Source organism: Salmo salar, chromosome ssa14 (assembly GCF_905237065.1).
Source record: "Salmo salar chromosome ssa14, Ssal_v3.1, whole genome shotgun sequence".
NCBI lineage: Eukaryota > Metazoa > Chordata > Actinopteri > Salmoniformes > Salmonidae > Salmo > Salmo salar.
This window is the reverse complement of record NC_059455.1, coordinates 82,816,145-82,832,044: the sequence shown is the minus strand read 5'-3', so window position 1 is coordinate 82,832,044 and position 15,900 is coordinate 82,816,145. Positions and strand designations below refer to the sequence as shown.

The 15,900-nt window shown below is 43.6% G+C and overlaps 1 protein-coding gene across 1 annotated transcript in view; it reads left to right on the top strand.

Moving 5' to 3' along the window:
* The window catches only part of gabbr2 (gamma-aminobutyric acid (GABA) B receptor, 2), a 362,077-nt gene that overhangs the window by 216,863 nt on the left and 129,314 nt on the right, over nucleotides 1–15,900 (top strand). The window contains exons 9-12 of the mRNA XM_014142790.2: nucleotides 2,383–2,463; nucleotides 3,495–3,645; nucleotides 8,240–8,372; nucleotides 9,983–10,090. Coding sequence (XP_013998265.1) covers nucleotides 2,383–2,463; nucleotides 3,495–3,645; nucleotides 8,240–8,372; nucleotides 9,983–10,090 — 473 coding nt within the window. The remainder of the gene's footprint in view (nucleotides 1–2,382; nucleotides 2,464–3,494; nucleotides 3,646–8,239; nucleotides 8,373–9,982; nucleotides 10,091–15,900) is intronic.

Sequence of the window (15,900 nt, the reverse complement as noted above, 5' to 3'; positions counted from 1 at the left end):
ATCCTCTCCTCAGCCCAGTCGTCTGTCCTCATGCAGTGTGGAAGCAGCTCACTGTGGGTTCATTCATTCCCCTTCTGGAGGTTCCGATTGTCAGAGCCTGTCTTTCACCCTCAGCCCCACTCTGTGGTGAAGATACAGATTTAGGATCAGCTTCCCCTCCCCAATCCTAACTTTAACCATTAGTTGTGGAAAATGCAAACCTGACCCAAGATCAACGTCTAGGGGGCAACTTCACCCTACACCCTCTCAGCCCATCTGCCTACAGATCACATTACACAAAGTTGCCTGGGACGCTGCCTTGGGTACTACAGTATATGTAGTGAGGAAATAACTGTGACCTTTGACAAAGCAAAATAATGTGCCCAGTTCTATATATATTGTTTTTTACATTAACTAGTGTACGAAAGCCAAGCGAAATACATTAATATTTGAGTAATTTCCTATAGTTTAGTAGCCAGGTGTGAATAAGACGTTTCCCCCTATGTTTTCAGTTAAGGTTCATTCATTGTTCAATGAATCCTGATTCTATACCCATATAGACTAGCCTATTGTACCATGATGTCATATAGACTATCCTATTATACCATGATGTCATATAGACTAGCCTGTTATACCATGATGTCATATAGACTAGCCTATTGTACCATGATGTCATATAGACTATCCTATTATACCATGATGTCATATAGACTAGCCTGTTATACCATGATGTCATAGAGACTAGCCTGTTGTACCATGATGTCATATAGACTAGCCTATTATACCATGATGCCATATAGGCTATCCTATTATACCATGATGTCATATAGACTAGCCTATTATACCATGATGTCATAGAGACTAGCCTATTATACCATGATGTCATATAGACTAGCCTATTATACCATGATGCCATATAGACTAGCCTGTCATACCATGATGCCATACAGACTAGGCTGTTATACCATTATGTCATATAGTCTAGCCTGTTATACCATGATGTCATATAGACTAGCCTGTTATACCATGATATCATATAGACTAGCCTGTTATACCATGATGTCATATAGACTAGCTTATTATATCATGATGTCATATAGACTAGCCTGTTATACCATGTCATAGACTAGCCTGTTTTACCATGATGTCATATAGACTAGCCTGTTATACCATGATGTCATATAGACTAGCCTGTTATACCATGATGTCATATAGACTAGGCTGTTATACCATGATGTCATAGAGACTACAGAAATGCACTGATCCTTGATCTGTTTATGCTGTCTTGCCAGCTCCTATGGTCATCAGGTCAGACAGATCCAGGGTTCAGGCTAGTTGTATAAGTCTGAATGTGATTTACAGTAATGAAGGAGTTAATTGAACAAACAGGCGTGAAATGTCATTTCAGAAGTTGGGTGAAGGGTTTGCCCTAACATAGTAGCAACAGCTCAGGACCATAGTAGTCACATAACGCTTTTATGCATATTAATTGATATAAATCAAATCAAATTGTATTTATCACATGCGCCGAATACAACAGGTATAAACCTTACAGTGAATTGCTTACTGAGAGAGAAAACGGAGAGAGAGACAAATAGAGAATTGTCTCCGCTCCCTCCTCCCCTGTGTGCTGTGTGTAACTTTACCCCTGTTTTATGAGAAAGAGTGATGGAGCTGGTATTTGTGCCAGGGTCAATGGAAAGCCTATATTACACGTGGGACCAATATCAGTCTTTAAGACGGCTCTTGAAGGAAATGGCTGGTTTAAATATCACTCAGGAGAGAGAGGTTTGTGTTATGGCTCGGGATATATCACAATTTAAACTCATTTTACTGTACCTGTGAAAATGTAAATGGATATTGTGTTACAAATGCCAGCGTGCAATTGGTTTTATTTATTGTTGCTTTTATTTTTATGATTGGCTTCTTCACTGGAGACCTAGCTCTCCGGTAATTTGTTTATTCACTAGGAAACAAATGGAAGCAAACGGGCTGAAACAGAGAGGGACTAACTTGAACTTGTCCAATAAGAAATGCTAATTTCCGTTGCAAAATGTTTTCAATTGCAAAACAGTTTGCTACGTTGTGCACTAATGAATACACCCCAGTACAGTACTGTTGCTAGCCATTGTAACCAATATGTATCAAAAACATTCACCCAGTGCCTGTACTTTCTATTAGCTTGATTTCCACTCTTAGCTAAAACACACATGGCGTAAATGAGACCCCACACTGCAGTATTCCTAGCATTGGATTAAGTGCCGTCTTGTCTATTTGAAAGAGTTATTTTGGGTTAATGTTATGCTCTGCGAGAGCTGTGAAGTGTACTGAGAGTAAGAAAGATGTCTGAGGTGTCCATGCTGTCCTAACTGATGTGTCCGTCTCTGTTTGTGTTCCTAACAGAGGGTCAGGAGGTGAAGGTCGGCGAGTACAACGCTATTGCTGATGTCCTGGACCTTATTAACAACACCATGAGGTTCCAAGGTAGGTAGATCAGACCGTGTGTGTGTGTTCACTACACATGTCTCACACACACACACACACACACACACGCGCGCACGCACACACACGCGCACGCACGCACGCACACACACGCGCACGCACACACACACACAATCCAGCTCCTCCTCCTCCTATGTTTAATCATTACCAGCCTTTTTATGTATCCATGTTTGCTTGTGTTGACATTCTTTGTCTTTTGTTTGATTCCTGGCGATTACCACAGTGACCCCCAATTCCTTCCTCCCTTTTGTCCCATATACACACAATCTGGGACAGTTTCAGCTAAAACAATTGTTTCTATGTCTCAAACTGTCATAAGTAAAGCTCAGTAAATTGAGAAATTGATTGGCACGGAGATGGCGGATAGAGGAGAGCACAAGCATAAGAAACAGCTGACCACAACGACTAATTCTGTTTGGAGGTACAGAAAGTAGCCACATGTAGGTGTTTTTTGGATCAAACCTTCTCCTGTAGAAGTGTCCAGTACTTTACATTGAATCAAAGTCACTGGGCAAGTGGACAAACTTAAAATCTAAATCATTCTATGTCGATTATAATACGTTTCTCAAGCTAAGAACATCCCACTGGGCAGAGACGTCAGTTTAACGTCTAGTTTTGATTTACATTTGGTTGAGTTGTCAACTATTTTGAATGAAACATAAATTCAGGTTGGGTGAAAACAATACAAAAGTTCTGTTACGTTGATGACTTTTTGCAAATCCAATCAGTTTTCCACATTGATTCAACGTCATCACATATACATTTTTTGTTGAAATGATGTGGAAACAACTCTACAAAAAGGAAAGTAACTTCATTTGGAGGCTCCGCTCCTGGAATGAAGAGGAAGACATTCACATATTTTTTGGCATCGTAGCAGACCCACTGGGCAAAAACTGGTTGAATGAACAATGTTTTTCAATGTTAAATAGGTTACTGGTGAGGGCTCATTTTGGTTGTCTATCCTTCCCCTGTAAAAGTTATTTTTCTTATTTTCTTCCTCCTCTTAATTCCAGGGGTGGAGCCTCCTAAGGACCGTACCTTTGTGCGTCTGCAGCGTCGCAACATCAACGTACCCCTCTACAGCATCCTGTCTGTTATCACCATTCTGGGCATGCTCATGGCAGGGGCCTTCCTCTTCTTCAATATCAAGAACCGCAACCACAGGTCAGTAGAAGAGGGAAGGGAATGAGGGGAGGAGGGGGTAGAGCTCACAGCAAGAGAGAGCTGTGACACACTGGTCTGGACAGGATTCCGTTGTAAATGCAGTATTAGTGCAGAAATGGGCTGAGGTTTGATTTGTTCTCTCAAATGTTTTTTTCTTTCCTGAGGGGTTGAGAGTCTGAGACCTCACTTTGTTTGGATTTGAAAATCCAACAGTTGTATTGGAAGTGGTTGTTCCATGTGAAAGTGAGAAAGACCAATCAGTAAAAAAGTACAGCCTCTTCAACATCGACGCATCGTCAACATCAAATAGCCTTTGCAGACTCTGAAGTCAGGAGGACTTGCAGTTTGGTGTACTAATACAGGCCAGACTAGTAGAGCACCGTGGTGGAGTTTCTTCTCAGTTCAGATCTAGGATCAACTTCCCCTTCCCCAATCCTATCATTAGTGGGGAAAATGAAAAACTGACCCAAGACCAGCATCTAGGGTCAACTACACCCTACACCAGTGATATTCAAAGCCTGGGTCAGGACCCCTAGGGGTTGTGGGGGAGTTGCAGTGGGGTCACCACATTAAAAATATATATATATTTATTTTTCCTTTTGTTTAGGGAACAAAATATTCAGATTACAGATTATTTTATGGGAAAATATACAAACAATTTTGTGAAAGATAATTTCATTAACATACAGATAACTGTATGTTAATGTAAAATAATGTAAGATGTATGACCATGATAATGAACATGTAATAGCAACAGCATACAGAAGGAAGGCTCACCTCATCCACCACCAACGTGAAGCATTCACCCTACACACAGCCCACAGGAAGAGAGGACAGCACAGCCTTTAGACAGGACAATAGAGCCTCAGCCTTTAGACAGGACAATAGAGCCACAGCCTTTTGACAGGACAATAGAGCCACAGCCTTTAGACAGGACAATAGAGCCACAGCCTTTAGACAGGACAATAGACCCACAGCCTATATCAAATCAAATCAAATTGTATTGGTCACATACACATGGTTAGCAGATGTTAATGCGAGTGTAGTGAAATGCTTGTGCTTCTAGTTCCGACAGTGCAGTAATATCTAACAAGTAATCTAACAAATTCACAACGACTACCTTATACACACAAATGTAAAGGGATGAATAAGAATATGTACGTATTAAATATATGGATGAGTGATGGCCGTGCGGCATAGGCAAGATGCAGTAGATGGTATAGAATACACTATATACATATGAGATTAGTAGGATATGTAGACATTATTAAAGTGGCGTTATTAAAAGTGACTAGTGATACCTTTATTAAATCAATTTATTACATTTATTAAAGTGGCCAGAGATTTGAGTCTGTATGTTGGCAGCAGCCACTCTATGTTAGTGATGGCTGTTTAACAGTCTGATGGCCTTGAGATAGAAGCTCTTTTTCAGTCTCTCTGCACAGCTTTGATGCACCTGTACTGACCTCGCCTTCTGGATGATAGCGGTGTGAACAGGCCGTGGCTCGGGTGGTTGTTGTCCTTGATGATCTTTTGGCCTTCCTGTGACATCGGGTGTTGTAGGTGTCCTGGAGGGCAGGTAGTTTGCCCCCGGTGATGCGTTGTGCAGACCTCACTACCCTCTGGAGAGCCTTCCGGTTGTGGGCGGAGCAGTTGCCGTACCAGGCGGTGATACAGCCCAACAGGATGCTCTCGATTGTGCATCTGTAAAAGTTTGTGAGGGTTTTATGTGACAAGATACATTTCTTCAGCCTCCTGAGGTTGAAGAGGCGCTGTTGTGCCTTCTTCACCACGCTGTTTGTGTGGGTGGACTATTTCAGTTTGTCCGTAAACTTTCCACCTTCTCCACTGCTGTCCCGTCGATGTGGATAGGGGGCTGCTCCCTCTGCTGTTTTCTGAAGTCCACGATCATCTCCTTTGTTTTGTTGACGTTGAGTGTGAGGTTATTTTCCTGACACCACACTACCAGAGCCCTCACCTCCTCCCTGTAGGCTGTCTCGTCATTGTTGGTAATCAAGCCTACCACTGTTGTGTCGTCTGCAAACTTGATGATTGAGTTGGAGGCGTGCATGGCCATGCAGTCGTGGGTGAACAGGGAGTACAGGAGAGGGCTGAGAACGCACCCTTGTGGGGACCCAGTGTTGAGGATCAGTGGGGTGGAGATGTTGTTACCTACCCTCACCACCTGGGCGCGGCCCGTCAGGAAGACCAGGACCCAGTTGCACAGGGCGGGGTTGAGACCCAGCGTCTCGAGCTTAATGATGAGTTTGGAGGGTACTATGGTGTTAAATGCTGAGTTGTAGTCAATGAACAGCATTCTTACATAGGTATTCCTAATGTCCAGATGCGATAGGGCAGTGTGCAGTGTGATGGTGATTGCATCGTCTGTAGATCTATTGGGGCGGTAAGCAAACTGGAGTGGTTCTAGGGTGTCAGGTAGGGTGGAGGTGATATGATCCTTGACTAGTCTCTCAAAGCACTTCATGAGTGAGTGCTATGGGGCGAAAGTCATTTAGTTCTGTTACCTTTACATTCTTGGGTACAGGAACAATGGTGGCCATCTTGAAGCATGTGGGGAGATAGGGATTGATTGAATATATCCGTAAACACACCAGCCAGCTGGTCTGTGCATGCTTTGAGGACGCGGCTAGGGATGTCTGGGCCGGCAGACTTGTGAGGGTCAACACGTTTAAATGTTTTACTCACGTTGGCCACGGTGAAGGAGAGCCCACAGTCTTTGGTAGCAGGCCGTGTCAGTGGCACTGTATTGTCCTCAAAGCGAGCAAAGAAGTTGTTTAATTTGTGGGGGTATACACGGCTGTGACAATAATCGAAGAGAATTCTCTTGGTAGATAATGCGGTCGGCATTTGATTGTAAGGAATTCTAGGTCAGGTGAACAAAAGGGCTTGAGACAGGACAATAGAGCCACAGCCTTTAGACAGGACAATAGAGCCACAGCCTTTAGACAGGACAATAGAGCCACAGCCTATAGACAGGACAATAGAGCCACAGCCTATAGACAGGACAATAGAGCCACAGCCTTTAGACAGGACAATAGAGCCACAGCCTATAGACAGGACAATAGAGCCACAGCCTTTAGACAGGACAATATAGCCACAGCCTTTAGACAGGACAATAGAGCCACAGCCTTTAGACAGAACAATAAAGCCACAGCCTTTAGACAGAACAATAGAGCCACAGCCTTTAGACAGGACAATAGAGCCACAGCCTATAGACAGAACAATAGAGCCACAGCCTTTAGACAGGACAATAGAGCCACAGCCTTTAGACAGGACAATAGAGCCACAGCCTATAGACAGAACAATAGAGCCACAGCCTATAGACAGGACACTAGAGCCACAGCCTATAGACAGAACAATAGAGCCACAGCCTTTAGACAGGACAATAGAGCCACAGCCTTTAGACAGGACAATAGAGCCACAGCCTATAGACAGAACAATAGAGCCACAGCCTATAGACAGGACACTAGAGCCACAGCCTATAGACAGGACACTAGAGCCACAGCCTATAGACAGGACAATAGAGCCAGTCTTTAGACAGGACAATAGAGCCAGCCTTTAAACAGGACAATAGAGCCACAGCCTATAGACAGGACAATAGAGCCACAGCCTTTAGACAGGACAATAGAGCCACAGCCTATAGACAGGACACTAGAGCCACAGCCTATAGACAGGACAATAGAGCCACAGCCTATAGACAGGACACTAGAGCCACAGCCTATAGACAGGACATAGCCCCTATAACATAATTTATCAACTTTATTGCGGATACAATGATTAACACAAGATGGAAAAAAGGAATATGGTTAATTGACATGGTGTGTATAGGGACTCATGTTGTTCACCTTAGTCTGTGCGTTACGACTATACCTGATTCTGCAGCATCAGGACCATAGATGGGGTGTTGTGCTTTCCTCTCTCCTTGCATTTAGAGACACATTTTACTACCTATTGATTTGATGATGTACAGTTGAGTCGTGATTTACACGATGGTTTGGGACATGCTGTCCTAAGTGATGTGATTAAACTGTAATGTAAAAACATCCTGGGGTGTATTCACTAGCAACCAAGCAGAAGCAAATGGGCAGAAACAGGGAGGGACTTACTTAAACTTGTCAAATAAGAAACTAATAAGAAACATGGTACTGCTGAACTGCACTTTAAGTAAATAGAGTTTGCACTATCTGACATGCGCCTATTAGGTGTCAGATGTAATTTAGGAAAGCTACAGTATATCTGTAGGGCTCCCGAGTGGCGCAGCAGTCTAAGGCACTCCATCTCAGTGCTAGAGGTGTCACTTCAGACCCTGGTTCGATTCCAGGCTGTATCACAACTGGCTGTTGTTCTTAACTGACTTGCCTACTTAAATAAATATCTAGATACAAACTTGGAGAATTAGTGTTCACATTTTACTTGGAATGGAACTGGGAAAACACACTTTCGATTACCAAGACAAAAACCTGTTTCAATGTGAAAAATGTCACATCTGAGATGTTAAATTTTGGAACTCTGTGTTCCTCTCACAATTTCAGAACTTCCTGTCCCTGTCATTGTAACTCCCCTCTCCCTACAGACTGATCAAGATGTCCAGTCCCTACATGAACAACCTCATCATTCTGGGAGGAATGCTGTCCTACTCCTCCATCTTCCTCTTTGGCCTGGATGGCGCCTTGGTGTCCGACAAAGAGTTTGAAGCCCTGTGCACCGTGAGTATGGAACCTGTATAGCTCGAACCCCACATCTGCTGTCCTAATGATGTTTAAAATCCCAGGCTAACGCTAGGCTAACACTATATCATTCTCGTCTGTCTTCTCTATTTTGAAATCTGTGCGACCCAGGCTAACACTAGCTATAGCTATCATTTTTCTCCTTCCTTTAAAAGGTGTGATATCCAGGTTAATGTTCCACCCTTCAGAAAGGGGATGGGAGTTCATATAATGGGAGGTGATTGGATCAGTCCCTGGGTCTTTCCTAACATGGAACATATTGTGCTCCTGCTCCCACAGCAACAGTTTGAACGTGACTATCTGAGCCTCTGGTTTAATTAAAGAGGTTTGATTACAGTGATAACTGGTTCACGGCCCAAATGGCACCCTATTCTCTATATAGTGCACTACTTTTGACCAGGGCACATAGGGCTCTGGTTAAAAGTAGTGCACTATATAGGAAGTAGGGTGCCACCCAATAGGAAGTAAGGACTCAGTCCTGGTTTTCACAGAGATAAATACTGTATATAATGTTAGCTAGGCGGGTGGCGCAGCACGTATCAACTGCCATCGGGTGCCTGTCTGCCAATCTGGCTCGCCTCAGCGAAAACAATCCAAAATGGAGGCTGTCAAATCAGAGAGGAGGTGCTGAGGCAAAGTGTGTGATCCAACCAATCAATATGCATTGTGTTTCCTTTGTATGGCTGCTATAGTATTTTTTTCTTTATCTTTTTCTCCATCCCTCTCTTGCTCTCCTTCCCCCCTCCCTCACCCCACTTACAGAAACATCTGATTGGTTACCTTTTGATTTGACAAAATATATTACAGTTTAACTCTCAAAACAAACCAGGCCAGTATTTTATGTAGTGCATCATTGCTCCTCAATAGGAAGGAGAAGAGAGTGGTCGTTACCGCCAGGAGAGCTGGCTGCTGGCATCTGGTAGCACAGCTTTTCATCAGGGTTGCTGGGGCCCCTGCGGCTAAAGGGCCCGGCTGATTTCTTATTTTCCTCAGGCAACACTGGGGGGAGAATAAGCTTGCTGCTGAATCTTTTGCCTTGGTCTGTTCCACATATTGCTTTTTGCCTACATTGTGATTGTGCCTCCATTCCAAGAATGCCTTTCAACAAATAGACAAACAAACACAAACAGCATTTAGTGCAGTGGGTGTTAAAGTGGTGTTTTTCCAGCTTGTTAAATGAGATGCTGTGGGAGTTACTACAGGATATAGGTTTGTTGCTGTTATTTAGTTACAACTCATTCTAAATATGGTTGTTGCCTAGCTACAGTAGGCATCGTAGGATTTGGAGCGTTTTAATATCCTTTAATCTCAAGAAAGTAGATGCTGCTACAGTATGTTTCTTATTTTAATAACACACATTCACAAGTTTGACAGCCATGATGTAAGTCTAGGACTTCCTCTAAAGTTTGCACATTCACTTGGAACTATTTTTAGTGCACTTCTAGAGCTTTTGGTGAATTTGTCGGATAATAAAATAAAAATGCTAATAGCTTGTCAGTCTAGATCTTTGTTTAGATCAGTCTAGATCTTTGTTTAAGTCCAACTCTTTGCCAGCTATTGACAAGACTGTTTCTGTCGTCGTGTTGCAGGTACGAACGTGGATCCTCATCGTAGGGTATACGACAGCGTTCGGCGCCATGTTCGCCAAGACCTGGAGAGTCCACGCGATCTTCAAGAATGTCAAGATGAAGAAAAAGGTGACGGATCACAAACTTTTATTTATTTATTTAAAAACATGTTTTTTTACATGTATTTTACACAGTGAGTCACAATAAGACCCAGGTCTACTTTTTAAATGAGCCCTGTAATATACAAACATACACATATTAAATATGAAACGCAATCATCAAATAATAATACAATCAAACAAATCATCCGTCAGAGCAAAGAGACAAAACTGTATGGTCTCATTGGCAATGATTGCCTAGACCTGGAAGGACAATGGCGTCCTATACCTAAAATGTTATTATCTCATGATTATTATTATTATTATTGTTGTTGTTATTATCAGCATATTGTCATCATTATTCATTCTCATTGTCTTAGATGATTACTTCCTGAATCGACTGAATGGATTTGACCCCATTCTTGCCTTATTGATCACTCTGCTAACTGCTGACAGTGTTCAGATTGTGGAAAGACACTTGTAGCCAACATACATACAGGCTTTGCCCCAAATGGCACCCTATCCCCTAAATCGTGCACTATCATAAGGCTCTGGTCAAAAGTAGTGCATAATATACAGAATAGTGTGCCATTTGGGGCAAAGACACAGTATCACCACAAGAAGAGATGACAGCCACAGGACTGGAACCTGCCTTTATGAGCAACAGAGCACACATACTGTATGAACACACTAACTTTCATCTTTAGAAAAGACAGTCAACACCAGACTAGCTCAAGTTCACCATTTTGTATTTTGTGAACAAGTCAGTTTCACAATAGCCACTGTAGGAAGGGAGCGTTTTCTGTTGATGTGATCAAGCAACAGTAAACTGTGGTAGTCACATTGTCTGGTCTGCGGAGGATGGCTGCACTCAAGCAGAACAGAAGAGCCTATAACCATAATTGGCCATGATGGACTCTGATAGAGAAATCATCACTGGTTAACAGCAGCTAGCAGCTTCATATTGCGCTGATTCCTGTGTCACCACATATGCATTATGCGAGATAAAAAATGAATGGAGAGGAAAGAAGGAGAATAAGAGCCAAAATTAGGGACTGTTAGTTGACCATATTTTCAAAAATGAACTTTACCCTTCACCTCGGAGCAAGTATGCAGAGCTATGAAAATCTGGTTATTATCAAGTAGCAGTCACAAGGAGAGCTTATACTTGCTGCCTCTCTAACAACGTTGCTATGGTTTCAGTAACGTTGGCAACACTCTGAAATGGTAAGAATTTGAGACGATTACCCTGAATGTATATCTCAAGGAGTGGAGACAAAAAAAAACAATACTAGAATTTTTAAACACCAAAAACATTTCCCCAAACAACATGTGTGTAACTGAGTAACTACTACAGGAGGTCTAAGAGGGGCAAGGCAGGGTGTAGCCCCTCAGTCACCCCGAGTCCCAGAAGAGCTGCATCGATCCAGTCACAAAAAGCATTGCAGACACTCACCTCAGCTCAGACTGTACACACACGCAGACAACAAAAAGCATTGCAGACACTCACCTCAGCTCAGACTGTACACACACGCAGACATGCAAACACATGCAATAACTCACACACACAATGTGTACACATGCACTGTACATGTCAGAAAATGCAGGAGCTCACTCTGCACATATGCTGCTCCTGGTATCTTTCTATCCTGGCTCAGGCATAAAAGAGTTTACCACACACCCCTTTTCTGGCAACATGTTCTATGTTTAGCACACACACACACACACACACACACACACACACACACACACACACACACACACACACACACACACACACACACACACACACACACACACACACACACACACACACACACACACACACACACACACACACACACACACACACACACACACACACACACACACACACACACACACACACACACACACACACACACACACACACACACACACACACACACACACACACACACACACACACACACACACACACACACACACACACACACACACACACACACACACACACACACACACACACACACACACACACACACACACACACACACACACACACACACACACACACACACACACACACACACACACACACACACACACACACACACACACACACACACACACACACACACACACACACACACACACACACACACACACACACACACACACACACACACACACACACACACACACACACACACACACACACACACACACACACACACACACACACACACACACACACACACACACACACACACACACACACACACACACACACACACACACACACACACACACACACACACACACACACACACACACACACACACACACACACACACACACACACACACACACACACACACACACACGTAATTCTGGTGGACAGTGTGTAGGGTTTCATTTTCCATTACTGCTGTGTGAGACTGGCTGCTCATTGGAGAGAATGGAGGTTCATCTCGTTGTATTATTAAGCCTGCTGTTTTTTACAGGATTAAAGGTTTGTGTGTGTGTGTTTGCGTCCTTGCATCGAAATGTGTGTGTCAGGGTTTCCGTTTGGAAAATGTGGCGCCTGACATTTGTCCAGGAGTATTTTAATATTCCAGACATTTGAGAAATTTACTGGACACATATGCATTGGGTTCATAAACTAATTAGGGCGTCTACCCACAGTGTGCAGAATGACAGAAGTCACATTTAGATTATGGTCCTTCATATTAACAGTCGAGGATGCAACCATAAACGGTCCTTCTTACTGAATTCTGATGTGCTCTGAAGATGTTAGAATAACTGTCCACATCAACTTTTCCTCAGCCAGCAAGACCATTGACAAACAGCAAAATCACTAGTCTATGTCAATATACTATCCCCCATAGTAGAAAAGTTTACCTATAGTATTGGTCAGCTTGTTGAGAAAGAAATGGCCTATTCCAAAACAGATTTGTTGTGGGACGATAGATCCCAAATTCATACAACCAGTAGGCCTAGGATACATACATATATGAGTCTGATGCAACAGATCAAAATGTTTAGCTTAAAATGTTGATAAACTATTATTTCTTTACATTATAAGCGCAGCAATGCGCACAAGGCAGTAGGCTATGCACGAATGTCCGTTCCACAATGCAATTAGCAGGAAAACACTGTTGTCAAAAGCACTCTGCACATGTAAACGGATTAATGTGAGAGAGATGAAAATACCCATTACAAATTCAGAAAGAGGGGAGATCTAATATGCAACTAGCATGGGTTGCTAATATGACTAGGATTGTGCCTTTGGCTACTGGACAATGAAATGTAAAATATAATATAAGGCTCTGTATCTGTATGCTGTACGTGTGCGATAAATAAGATACATAACGAATATACTGTATACACGCGCCAATTTAATGCCACAAAATTATGCAAATGTACCTATCGATAAGCATGACCAGTCAAATGTATTTACATCAATGAAGAGGCTAAAAAGCTTTATTTTGCAATGAGATTTTTTCTTCTTTTCTCGGTGACAAATGTATTTGTTGGCTTCAAAAAATAAAAATGGCCTAAACCCGACTATTACCAGCTAACGGAAACCCCGGTGTGTGCTTTTATGTAACACACAGTCTACCCACCGACCTGTTGCCCTCTGATGTATTTCCATTCCGCTCTTCAATACAAATACAAAAGATGTATATGACACAATATGCATCTGGTTTGATTACGTAAAGGCTTGCCAGGCCTCTGTGCCCTTTTGATATTTATAGTCCTCCTCACATCACATCCTGGATAGAATTGTGTGGGATGATGAAAGCTGCAGGAGGGCATGTGGAAGATCTGTCAAAGAGAGTGGGAGAGAGCGAGTGCGTGGGAGGCAGGAAGAGAGCAGAGGAGAGAAGACCGCAGCAGGTAACCTAGCGGTTAAGAGCGTTGGGCCAGTAACTGAAAGGTCACTGGTTGGAAAAATCTGTCGATGTGCCCTTGAACAAGGCACTTAACCCTAATTGCTCTTGTAAGTCGCTCTAAATAAGAGCGTCTGCTAAATGACTGAAAGAAAGTAGTATTTAAAGAGATGGGGTCATTGTCTTCTAGTCTGGGGTCATTCCAAACACAGGGGCGTTTTGATATATTTAAATGTGCAAAAAAATGGATGACCTTTTGTGTTTATTTGAAAAGTGATTTATTCATGAAAAGGTCGTAATTCGGAGAAAAACGAAACACAACAACAAAACGGCTCTTGTTTCTGTGAATTGTGTTATGCTGATTATGCAGACTCTGTTTTTCCTCCTCCTCCTCCTCCTCCTCCTCCTCCTCCCTCCCTCCCCCTCCTCTTCCTCCTCTGCCTCCTCCTCCTCATCCTCCTCCCTTCCTCCCTCCCCCTCCTCCTCCCCTTCCTCCTCATCCTTCTCCTCTTTCCCCCTTCTCATCCTCCTCCCTCCCCCTAGTCCACCCTCCCCATCCTCCTCCTCACAAACATTGATTGAATGCAGGTGCTTTGGCTGTGTGGAGTGACTGTTGTCAGTCAAAGTAGAGCTTGGGGTTTACAATGTAGCCCCAGTGCTCATCAGAGAGGTTGAGCGCTGTCGTGGTCGCGCACCGAGTCACACCCTTCCTCAATCCCTCCGTCCCTTCATCTCTCTCTTCCTCCCTCCCTCCCTTCTGCCCTCCCTCTGTCCTTCCCTCTTCCTCTCCCTCCCTCCCTCCCTCCCTCCCTCCCTCCCTCCCTCCCTCCCTCCCTCCCTCCCTCCCTCCCTCCCTCCCTCCCTCCACCAGACAGAAGACTGCAAATCAGGGTGTGCTTGAGCGTAAAGAGGCCTGGCTCAGTGTTGGGTAAGCACAGGGACTGTCAATCAAACGTGTTGCTCTGCAGCCTCCCTCCCTGTCTGCCTGCTAGTCTGTCTCTGAGATTGACTTTAGAGAGCTCTTGGCTATGCTCACAGTGAGATACAGCTTAGGACACACACCAACGCACGCACACAATGAAAAACACACATAGAAAAAAGCGTAACACACACACTAATGTGTACACACATGCTGTAGAAGACCCAACATACATAGCATACACATACACAGACGTTTGGTATTTGGTATTTTATTAGGACCCCCATTAGTTGTTGCAAAAGCAACTCTTCCTGGCGTCCACACAAAACATGAAACATAATACAGAATGACATAATACAGAACATCAATAGACAAAAACAGCTCAAAGACAGAACTACATAATTATTTTTAAAGGCACACGTAGCCTACATATCAATGCATACACAATAACTATCTAGTTCAAATAGGGGTGAGGCGTTGTGCCACGAGGTGTTGCTTTATCATTATACATACAGTACATGCTCATTCACATAGCACTTAGATCAACGATGTACACAAAGAACAAGGATCAGGTGACCTCCCGAGTGGTGCAGCGGTTTAAGGCACTTCAGTGCTTGAGGCGTCACTACAGCCCCGGGTTCGATCCCAGGCTGTGTCACAGCCAGCCGTGACCGGGAGACCCATGAGGCGGCACACAATTGACCCAGCGCCGTCCGGGTTAGAGGAGGGTTTGGTCGAAGGGGATGTCCTTGTCCCATCGCCTTCTAGCGACTCCTTGTGGCGGGCCGAAGCTGACTTCGGTCACCAGTTGTACGGTCTTTCCTCCGACACATTGGTGCAGCTGGCTTCTGGGTTAAGCAAGCAGTTTCGGAGGACGCATGGCTATCAACCTTCGCCTCTCCCCAGTCCGTACAGGAGTTGCAGCAATGGGACAAACTGTATCTACCAATTTGATACTGCGAAATTGGGTAGAAAAAGGGGTAAAAGTAAAAAAAAGAAAATTGATCAGATGTGTGTGTGCATGATCTGATAGGAACAGTGTCTTTC